Source organism: Ciona intestinalis, chromosome 3 (genome assembly GCF_000224145.3).
Source record: "Ciona intestinalis chromosome 3, KH, whole genome shotgun sequence".
NCBI classification, from domain to species: Eukaryota; Metazoa; Chordata; class Ascidiacea; order Phlebobranchia; family Cionidae; genus Ciona; species Ciona intestinalis.
In genome coordinates this window covers 1,765,417-1,776,130 of record NC_020168.2, presented here as the reverse complement: position 1 = coordinate 1,776,130, position 10,714 = coordinate 1,765,417, and the positions used below count along the sequence as shown (strand labels likewise).

At 34.9% G+C, this 10,714-nt stretch overlaps 4 protein-coding genes across 5 annotated transcripts in view; 3 read left to right on the top strand and 1 right to left on the bottom strand.

Moving 5' to 3' along the window:
- The window catches only part of LOC113474121, a 4,957-nt gene extending 3,506 nt beyond the window's left edge, over positions 1–1,451 (top strand). The window contains exon 7 of the mRNA XM_026833795.1: positions 1,384–1,451. Within this exon, the coding sequence (XP_026689596.1) occupies positions 1,384–1,404 (21 nt within the window). The 3' untranslated portion in view covers positions 1,405–1,451. The remainder of the gene's footprint in view (positions 1–1,383) is intronic.
- A 244-nt stretch (positions 1,452–1,695) lies between these two features.
- Positions 1,696–4,016, top strand: LOC100176852 (required for meiotic nuclear division protein 1 homolog). Of its 2 annotated transcripts, XM_026833794.1 has the most exons (7): positions 1,696–2,049; positions 2,108–2,254; positions 2,559–2,722; positions 2,776–3,004; positions 3,155–3,247; positions 3,303–3,447; positions 3,501–4,016. In XM_026833794.1, exons 1-7 carry the CDS (start codon positions 1,751–1,753, stop codon positions 3,564–3,566), a joined length of 1,143 nt encoding a protein of 380 aa, XP_026689595.1. In that variant the 5' UTR covers positions 1,696–1,750; the 3' UTR covers positions 3,567–4,016. The 2 variants fall into 2 exon arrangements, with proteins under 2 accessions (XP_026689595.1, XP_026689594.1); XM_026833793.1 differs by having other exon boundaries at positions 3,303–4,016.
- LOC100179281 (39S ribosomal protein L18, mitochondrial-like) lies at positions 3,202–4,713 on the bottom strand. Its single transcript, XM_002120859.5, has 4 exons — positions 4,439–4,713; positions 4,060–4,288; positions 3,913–4,002; positions 3,202–3,857 (listed from the first exon to the last, which is right to left on the bottom strand). The coding sequence occupies exons 1-4, from the start codon at positions 4,488–4,490 to the stop codon at positions 3,584–3,586; spliced, it is 645 nt and encodes a 214-aa protein (XP_002120895.1). The 5' UTR covers positions 4,491–4,713; the 3' UTR covers positions 3,202–3,583.
- A 1,914-nt stretch (positions 4,714–6,627) lies between these two features.
- On the top strand, positions 6,628–9,968 carry LOC100187069 (TALPID3 protein). The gene has a single exon (XM_002121137.5). It carries the CDS (start codon positions 6,665–6,667, stop codon positions 9,551–9,553), a length of 2,889 nt encoding a protein of 962 aa, XP_002121173.1. The 5' UTR covers positions 6,628–6,664; the 3' UTR covers positions 9,554–9,968.
- Positions 9,969–10,714: the final 746 nt, after the last annotated feature.

Sequence of the window (10,714 nt, the reverse complement as noted above, 5' to 3'; positions counted from 1 at the left end):
GTATCAATACGCAAATTTAGATTTTTCGTTGGTATGCCCATTTAGGTTTTGAATGTATGTTGCTACATGCATTGTTCTTTATTCTCTGAACCTGTGCTGAGCAAATGGCAAGATATTTCTATCTCATGGTTTGCCAGGCAGGTGCACTTCTCCCTGTTGTTTGAAAATGAAAAATTAGAATTAATAGTTATGTTGCAATTGGATGTATGATGCCACCCCAGTTGTGCTCCTGCCCCCAACCAAAAAAGGATTTGAAAGTCGCTGGGGATAAGGTCAGAAATGATTGACTGATCATTCTATTACCTTCAGTTTTTCAATCTATGCACAATTGTAATAAGTTAATATAAGGACATTTTACAGGGGTGGATGGTTGGACTGCACGGAAATTCAATCAAGTTTCAAGTTTTGGTGCTTTATTAGATGTTGTGGTTGATAACTTTGGACGAGGAATCTTATGGTGTCATGTTTGTAATGTATGTGCCATTTTTACATTTATTTTACCTTAACTCTAAAACATTTGTGTTTGCTTATTTATTTAGTAAGGTTTTAAATATATGTGCTTGTAAAATGTTTGTCCATTGGCACTTCCATCTGCTACTTATTAAAGTAATACAAAGTGATTACAACACGGAAAGCAGTTAAACCAAAACCGTTATTCAGCCAATGAATTTATAGATTTTGCGCCACATTACAACTTAAAAACTACTTTTGTTTTAGTTTGTACATTCAGTATAAATGGTAAATATTCACAAAATCAAACAATTTTAATTATAGTTTGGTTAATTATAGTTTGGTTATGGCATCAGTGCATGGGAGTGGTTGGTATTCGTTTGTACTCATGCTCAATCGAGAGGTGGTCAATGGAAGACCCAGTTTCAAATGGCACCAGTCATTGTAAAAAAGATAATGAAAAATGGTGAGAAACAGAGAATAAAATTTAATGTGACTTAACATTTCACTTATAATTTAATCACTAAGTTAGTCGATTGCAAACAAAAAGCGATAATTCTTGTTTAAAAAGTGTTGTGTAATTATCAAGTCATTTACTTTTTACAGCATTTAAAACAATTTAACAATGTAGACTTAACAATCTTTTATGTACTAAAGCCGCAGACACAATTACCCGTCAACATTTTATTATGATATCTCTATTCAAACAGACTTAGAAACCATTATCTTTGTAAGTATTTGTGTTAAGGTTTTAAAACAAGCACTGGGATGGTAACTATCTGCGGTTTACATATATTACCAATATGGTTATATTCAATTCAATCTGGTGTTCCACTTTTGGTGACTATGCCCGTGATTACAAATGGTGTTACTTGGTTTCTGATTGTTGGAAGGGGGTTGGCACTTACTGCTGAAGCTTGGTGTGTCTGGAACCACGTTTGTGCACTTCTATAACTGTATTTTTCTGTACTTTGCAATGCAATATTATTATGCAAATTAGTATTCTATTGCACACGATGTGTATAAAAACTGCAATTGTGTTTCATATATTCTTGTATTGTTTTGTGTAACATAAATTGATTAACTTGCTTGAAAAGCTGCTGTGTTGTGTATAATTACACACTGCTACCATGTTATGTCTATGATCATGAATTCAACCTTAAAAAATGTGTTTTACAGTCATGTACAAGCACCTATTATGTGCCATATTAATGTAATACCCCGAAATTGTATTTTACACTTTTATGTTACTAATAGATGTAGAAATATAAAAGGTTTGGCAACTTAATAACTCCAAGTGATGATGGAAAGATGTTTGTGTCAAGTAAAGAAACTTAACACTATCTTGTTTCAAATTCAACGAAAAAGGTTCCACACAAGTTTACAACAATATGTCATAAGACCATCATCAGTGCGAACTTTATGGACTTCCAGTATTTGCAATGAGGATAATATTAATCAAAACAGTACCACAGAAAACAAATTCAAGTCTGTAAAGGTACTGTCTCGCCCGAAAACAAGACAACCTGTCAAGCCCATGTCAAAAAATGTGAATAAAAACCAAGTTTGTATGACCTATGCAACTGCTGACCATTACAGGTTCTGTTTTTTATTAATGTGTATTTAACCAGAAGTAATGTATTTATATCTGCAACAGTTTTACAGCATTGGTAGCATATGCCTCACAAGACGTGAGATTAGAATATGTTGACTTACCTCGAGAAGTTACTAATGCAGCTCTGTTTAAAACGAACAACTGCTCACTATTACGATCTTCAGGAGATGGATTTGTTTTTTTCTTCAGGTATTAAGTTTATTTATTCCTATATTAAACAACTTGTAAGTCAGTTAGGATGTAATATATTGGGGTAAAGATTCGAAAGAACTGCGGTAGCTTATGTATGGTTGCAGGTGTTTCCAAATATAGAACAGTATTTTTTATCATTAGCCATAACTGGCTTTACTGATGGTAGGACCGGGTGTAGATTTGAAGCTTACCAAACTGTCATTGTTTCAGTGGTTGCTTAGATACATGAAAACTTATCTTTGTAAAAATGCCTGTGTTGTTTTCAGCTCTGACCAAAGTAGTAATATTCTGATCATTTTAGAGAAGGGGCAATATCTTTTTGGAACATAAGTGACAAAGGAATCAATGAAATAATGAGCCTAACAAGAAAATTTGAAGAGGAACCTTATCAGATTCACCTGATCAGTTGGGAGAGTGAACAAATTGACTACAGATTTCATTCAAATGTGTCAAAATTTGAAAAAAGTTGGCATCAAAACATAATTTAAGTTGCTGATTTTACTTCATTTATGTTACAGATCATTTCTTGCTGTGTGATACAAATAATTTCCAGTTAGCATGCGCGGAGATGTATGCATTTTCACATGCACTTGTTGTATCTGTGAAACTTGCTCACTGGGAACATTCACTTGATAAGTTAATCAAATCAATTGAATCTCTCCCACACGAGTTGATGGTTGGAAGAAAATTACAATACAGAACAACAGAATCAGTTTTACAAAAAATTGGAGAAGTTTTTATGATAAGGCAAGTTTTTGCCCATTTATAAATTATCTTTCCTGTTTTGCTAGGAAAGTCAGCATGTTAGCTCATTATCCCAAAATCTATGGTGCTACTCTGCATGAACCAAACCTGAAAATATTTAATACAGGACATTCTAACTAAATTAATATTTAGACACCGATTGAATCTGCAGTACAATTTACTCGATGTACCAGATGTGTATTGGGATCGTGATGATTTGGAACATTTGTATGTGAAAACAACAGAGTAAGCAAAATTGTAAATATAGCAAAGTTAAATAACTATTAATTCTATCTTCAAGGTTTCTTAATATTATACGAAGAGTAAAAATTATGAATGAGAAGCTTTCATACTGTGCTCATATGGTTGAACTGGTTAAGTCACATTTAGCTGAACAGAAGTCTATTCGAATCGAGATTTTGATTGTATTGCTTATTCTTATAGAAGTGAGTAATTTGTTAGTAATTTACTGTATATCTGAACTTTTTATCACCCACAGGTATTGTTCGAAATTATTCATTTTTTTATTAAACCGTATCTCACCAAAACTGCCAAAGAAGAATAGAAGATATTTTTAATTTTCTATACTCTTCTTGGAGGCCTTGGACCCTTCTTTTCTACATGTGGTGGTTGAAAACTTTTGAAAGAAATTTGGTCCGGTTCTTCTAACACAAAACCAGTTTCTACCACAGCTGTGCAAAATGATTTTATGCGATCCGAGTTGTCTACCATATTCTGTGGAATTGTCCATGCAGCGCATGATATACCCGCACGAATGCATCGCTCAGCAAAAATTGTTCCAATATTATAGCATGCACTGACATCATTTCCTTTGTATAGCATCTTCTGAATGCTCCTGGATGGTATCATGTATTAAACTAAAATGCAATTTATATGGTATAAATATTTACCACTCTCTTGTCGAGACTGCTACAACTTGATTTCCATGATAATGAAGTAAACTTGCGTAAGTATGTTTCCCGGTGACTTCAAATAAAATCCTACCAAATAAATACATGTAATGAAATATAAAATAAAGAGAAATATGGTGGACCGACCTATGATGATATGAACCAGTAGGCCAGTTGGTAGCAGGTCGGTCCGGTATTCCTTTTCCCCAACCTTGGTCCTTGTGAGCAAGAGCCAATCGTTCCAAGTTTCTTGGGTTACGATTTATAAATGTTTTGTGAGGTACAATGTCAGTTTTTATTGATTTCTTTTTTTCATTTTGGTAAAATGTGTCCACAGCAGCACTTGTCAAACTCAATTTCTCTGCACTTGTGACGACTGAAAAACATGATGTTGTTAACGTAAATTCTCTATGTTTACAAGAAGCATGGATATTCAGTAATTGTTTTAACATTTAAATATTACCGTTGCATTGCACTTAATTGTTTATGTTTTGCGTTTAATAAGCAAAATAATTTTATTAAATACCTTTTCTTATTGACTTCCTATACGGAACACGTAGAAGTTTGGATGCAAACATAGTAATAAACAACAACCATCACAATAATTGGCAAATGACGAGAACTTGAGCAACCAAGAGAGCAAAGGTCTATTATGTGAGCACATATTAAACCAATTAGCATATATAATAATATTAATAATAATTAATCTTTTTACTGCAACGCTGGAGTCAGCATAATAAAAACAAACCAGAAGTAACCAACATAGGGTTTTTTTAGTCGCCATTGGTGACTGTGGAGCATTAGGTAGAATGCATTTATACATGTCTGGCGCCGTAGCAGGTAGAAAATGAACGGCCGAGGTTGAGGGACTGGAGATGTAATTTTAACTTATAAACAATTCGTACGCTGCTGGAGGACTGGAGAAGTAATTTTAACTTATAAACGATTCGTACGCTGCTGGAGGACTGGTGCTGTAATTTTAACTTTTAAACAATTAGTACGCTGTTGGAGTACTGGCGCTGTAATTTTAACATATAAACAATAGGTATATGCTGCTGGAGGACTGGAGATGCAATTTTAACGTATAAACAATAAGTATTAAAACAATACAGTCCTCCAACAGCATACATATTGCGATAAGTTAAAACTACCCATTTTCAGACCTCTAGCAGCAGTTAGCACTCGTATTGCTTATAGGTTAAAATTATATCTCAGGCCCTTCAGCCAAGTAAATATCTACGTTCTTTGTCTCCAGATAGCGTCACAAACACAAACGTTATAATAGAAAATGCAGCCAACAGTCCCTCAACCTCGGCCCTTTAGGTTCTACCAGAGTCCGTATATAAACAGTCCGTATATAAACATGTTTATATACGGACTCTGAGTTCTACCGCCGTAGCACATTTGGTTACCACGCCCAGAGCCACAAAAATACCAAGTAGTCCAACCCTTACGTAAAAGATAAATTGAACGCCAATTCGTGGCAAAAATAACACAAAAGGTATAGAGAAAATGCATGTTTTTCGGTAAATTACAGAAAAACTTGGGCCTAAAATCAAATTTAAAGGTTTAAAAGTTTAAAAAATATGCGTAGACTCTGACCACGCGTGCCTCTATAAATCAACTGTTCGACGAAAAAGGATCTATATGACCACTAACGTGCTCAAAAATACTCCTTGTAAAATTCCTGCAACATGTGTTGAATCGTAAACTTACACTAGTTAACGTCGCTTAAACATGTTTGTGTGTGGAAATTTGGACAAACTATAGTATAATCATGCAGTAATTAGGTAATATCAGAGTCGGTAAATAAACATGTTTATATACGGACTCTGGTATATACATTTGTACAAAGTATATAGTATACTATATCTGTGGACTTATTGTCTTCACGCATGAGTAAGTCACCCGAAAACAGTTTGATTTATAAATAAATACTTGCCTTGAATTTAAAGATAGTTAAAACTGAGTGAACTCGTAATTTGACAATTAGAAGTTGTATGTGCAGTAAAATAGAAGCACCAGTAAGTTAGATGATATTCAAGACTGTTTACGTAATCAAAAAAGGACTATTAGAAGTTTGATTATTGTAGAAATAATATAATTCCAGTGCCAGTATATGTAACTTTATGCGATATGAACAATAAACATATCTACATATGTGATTTTTGACTATTTTATTTTGTAATTGGTAAACAGTCTGTTCTTTATTACTTCGATCAAGTGTGTTTGGTAGCCATAACTGGTTTTAAGTGTAGTATTATACTATTACACAATTAGGCACTAGTGAAGAATCTTTCGGTACGTTATAAATCAGGTGGGAAGTGTAGGAGGTTGGTAGTCACGTCCACGTGTTTTAGTTAGGGTTGGGGCCGGGGGTTGAAGGTCTTGGTTTTTGGTTAACCGTTAGTAGTAGGGGGTTATTAGTTGAGGGATTAGTGGTTATGTAACATAGGATAACTCTAAAAACCTCAATACAGCACATTACAAACAAACATCATGTTTTTATGAGCACATACAGCATATGCACACAATCTCGTAAGTGTTGTGTAAACTTTAGTATCCTGCATGTGCTATGTTCAAAATTCTGTTCGTGTGTATGTGCTCTTCATAGCACGTTGCTTGCTTGTATGTGCTGTATTGTGGTATTTAGTATCCGATAGCGTAGGGGAAGATTCTACACCAGCACCAAAAATTAAAATACCACCGTTTTATATTTTTAGACATTTGATTGTATTTAAGGATTTGCAAAATGCGTATCCATAGTTCAGCACACGACTTAGAGAGAGAAATCGAGAGACAAGAGATTTCAAAGCAATTTCCTGGATCGTTGTCTGAATATTTACAACTTCAACCTACTTCAGCAGAAACTGCTTGTTTACCATTGACGGTAAAGAAAACTGTGAAAACATCTGATGGATATCTATTCAGAGCAAAGCTCAAAGAACTTGAGAGAATTCGTCGAACGCTTGATGGTAATATATCTGTGGCACAACGTGGGCAAGAAAACATTTTTTCTGATATGTTAAATACTGAGAATCAAGAAAGTTCAGAAAACCGCGCAAGAAAATTGGTAAATGAGGCCATTTCTGCTGTGTCACCTGAAATTAAACAGGAAGTAATTTTGGAATTGGAAGCAGAAAAAAAGAAATCAAAGTTTACTAATGCCAAGGCTTCAGCAATGCGAAAACAGGATACTCACCCACATTCATCAGAAAAGAACAAAAAGATTGCATTTGGTAAGACTTTAAAAGTTAAAAATAGTGTGACGACTCATCCTATAAAAAAATCAGAGAAACGTCTAAAAAAATCAAATATAAAAACCACAGATAATGAAATTTATGAAACCGAACCCGTGGTCACCCATGTGTACGGAAAAGGTGGTTATCATACTCATAGATCAACAGTACATCAACCATATTTTCACACTGGTTCACCATTTAAGCAACCAAAATTTCGAACAAAGAGAGCAATTGAGCATATTCCTGTTTCATATGTTAAATCTGAAAAATCACAAACTGTGAGCTGTAATACCCAGCAAATACCAAGTTATTACTTCAATCCATCCTCTCCTGTTAGTCCACTAAAAATAAAAACACAATCCACCCCTGGAAATCTTTTACCATTAGCTGTTGCACTTGGACCACCAAAAATTATTGAAAACTCACCAGTACCTGTTATAGTGCCAATAAACAATGAAGTGGATAGCCCACCAAAACCAGTGGTTATAAAACTTTCAGAAAAACCATCACCTACACCAGTAGCTAACATAGAGATATCAAAGAATATTGACACGTCAGTTTCGTATGATAGCAGCATTGTTAAAACAGAAGATGATGATCAACATGATTTAACTCCAGTTCAACTTGATGGTTCAAAGAAAAAAGAAAACAAAGGTGAAAAGTTGCCACTTTTGGTTACTAGCACACAACCTGTTATGCCTTCTGCCAATTTAGCTGAGAGAATATCTCAAGAAGAGGCTGAAAATTATACAAAACATTGGGTGGAACAAGAAATAATGGCAAGAATTTTACACGAACTATATAAGCCCAAACCACAAGGTACTGAAGCTTCCTTTTGTGAAAATTTTCTGGATAAACCTATTAAATATTTGGTTGACCCAGGTAGAGAGATAGACAGACCCTTATTACAAAATCTGATAGAAGAAGAAATACGCGATATGATTAGGACTATGACAACCAAGAAGGAACCTTCTTCTGAACAAGCAATATCTCAAAATGAATCTGTTGACCAAACTCCAACCCAACCAAGAATCCCAGTAGTTCCTGTGACACCCGCCCCCTCACCTCCTCACTCACCGCTTCCTCATCATCATTCACCAAATACACATGAACACATGTCACCAATGAAAGCAATGATTATTCACACTCCATCTATAACTCCTGAGGCTTCAATGAGTGAATCAATACATGAGGTACCACAGTCTCCTGTTTCAGTTCCATCATCAGAAAGTATAGTTGAAGAAGAAATGCCAAAGATTAACATTGTTTCCACACCTGATGTTACACCTCCGCCTACTCCCTGTGTGGAGTATGAACCAGTACTTAGGCAATCTGTTAGTGAGGCTTCCGAACCAATCGAACCAATACAACTTGATAACTGGAATGGGGTAGTCCTCCCACTTCCTGAAGATACAAATTTTGAGGAGAAAAAAATGTTCAAACCACTGAAACCAAGTTCATATGAACCAGATTTAGAAGAGCTTGTGGTGCGTACATTGACTCCAGTTCCCATCGAAAAATCTGTAATTATCTCAGAGTCAGATGAGTCAGTCAGTAGTGATGAAAGTAATATACATCATGCAGATGCCACAATATCTGAAGGACAACTGCTTATCAGCCACGGTGAAATGCGACCAAGGAAAAGGCCAATAAAGGCCCCAGAAAAAATTAAGAACTTTATTGAACTAGGTCTGTGCGATAGTATGGAAAGTACATTGAAAGACACACCTCAAATTAACATTGAAAGCGATGCTGATGAAATAAGTGAAGGACAATACAACCCAATGGAGAGGCAACGCAAGTCATTTTGGCCATATGCTAAGGTTGAAAAGAAGCATGAGATGTCAGTTTATGAATATGAATCGCCCAAGAAAGCTACAAGATCAAAATACCCATACAAAGAAGATGATGTTAGTATTGGGGAGGTTTCTATTGGAAACTCAAGAAAAGAGAAATTTCGGCAATGGAAGGAGGCTCGTTCACCGAAAGTTCATGATTCAAGGGAAAATAACAGTATATCAGAAAGAACAGACCTTCAAATTGAAGACCTTGATCCAGGTCATGAATCATTCTCTGAAATGCAACACACAGCTAACAATGTTATTATGGTTGCACCACTGGGGACAAACAATAAAGAACAAAATGAAAGATTGCCGGTTCCTTCTAAGGATTTTCATGATGCAATAGATGATGTAGGTGCTGCTACCTTGACAACTACGATGCTGTCAGAATCAACAATAGTTAAAGATTCATTAGAAGCATCACAAGAAAAAAGAGAAAAAACTGAACTAAAGAAACAAAGCAGAATGCTCTTAACTATCCCATCTGCTGTTAATTCAACAGAGATTGATAGTGACATTGAAACTGATGACTTGTCTGTGCATGAATTCGACTTTTAGGTATATGATTGACATGTTCACATTTCACATGTAACGCTGATGTAATGTATATAAAATAAGATTTATTAAATCCTTAGTTATATTTATGTATATTTTTTTGTTTTGTTTCATTTAAAATATTTATTAAAGTGGTTAAACTATTTTTTTTTATATAATTAGCTGAGTAAATCACTTTATACCATATCAATTTTATAATAATAACGTGCCTCTATCATTAGAATAAATATATAAAACAACCTAAAGAACTATGCTGTGAGGTAGCTTATTTGTAATTCCACAAGTTGCTAGGTGTCGCTGATGCGTGCGAGCCTCCGACGAAACGCCACCGCACCAGTCTGTTCTTGCCATTTGCCCTGTGTTACCAAATCTGGATGAGTGTGCACATTCGCCAAAATAAACGTTGGACAGACTAACAGTCACTAGTCACTTATATCCTTGCAATAACGCTGAGATGAAAACTATACATTATTGAACACGTTAGTGGTCATATAGATCCTTTTTCGTCGAACAGTTGTTCTTGGCTTTGTTGTTGTTGTTGCTGATAGGGCGATTATTTTCCGCACTTATCCTAATTCTTAATTCTATCATTTTCCTTTAATCTCTTGATTGAAATCAAATCGTAATATATATTTATAATTTCTAGACTGAATTTTCAGATTTAAAACCGCACGATGAGCGATTAATTAACGATTACTTTCCTCATGCACTTTACATAACGGAAACACTGTCTGGAGTTTGGCGGGGAACGACGGCACGCGTCATATCCACACAACGATTCACGGCTTAATCAAACTATTAGCATTTAAGTGGGGACGCATTAAATGCACTACTCTTATACCGTATTATCATTAATCGTAATTGAAACAGTATTTTTAATTCAACATTATATGATTAATATTAACTTCTAACATTACCTAATTACTGCGTGATTACGGTTTGTCAAAATTCATGAAAACAAACGTTTTTAGTGTAAGTTTACAATAAACACATGGTACAGGAGTTGTACAAAGCGTATTTACACATATTCTTTACCAATCACTCAATCCTCATACGTCATAAGTTTCATTAGTTATAATACATGTATAAATACATTCTGCCTACTGCTCCACAGTCACCAATGGCGACTAGAACCCGTTTTGTTGGTTACTTCAGATTTGTTTT

What these genes read in the sequence shown, in the direction of transcription:
- LOC100179281 (XM_002120859.5), bottom strand. Translation starts at nt 4,490, where the DNA reads ATGTTTGCATCCAAACTTCTACGTGTTCCGTATAGGAAGTCAATAAGA. An exon ending in TAGGAAGTCAATAAGAAAAG is followed by an intron (nt 4,289 to 4,438) that starts GTATTTAATAAA and finishes CATGTTTTTCAG; the next exon opens with TCGTCACAAGTGCAGAGAAA. An exon ending in ACTGGTTCATATCATCATAG is followed by an intron (nt 4,003 to 4,059) that starts GTCGGTCCACCA and finishes TTTATTTGGTAG; the next exon opens with GATTTTATTTGAAGTCACCG.
- LOC100187069 (XM_002121137.5), top strand. Translation starts at nt 6,665, where the DNA reads ATGCGTATCCATAGTTCAGCACACGACTTAGAGAGAGAAATCGAGAGA.
- LOC100176852 (XM_026833793.1), top strand. Translation starts at nt 1,751, where the DNA reads ATGATGGAAAGATGTTTGTGTCAAGTAAAGAAACTTAACACTATCTTG. An exon ending in GCAACTGCTGACCATTACAG is followed by an intron (nt 2,050 to 2,107) that starts GTTCTGTTTTTT and finishes TATCTGCAACAG; the next exon opens with TTTTACAGCATTGGTAGCAT. An exon ending in TTGTATGTGAAAACAACAGA is followed by an intron (nt 3,248 to 3,302) that starts GTAAGCAAAATT and finishes TCTATCTTCAAG; the next exon opens with GTTTCTTAATATTATACGAA.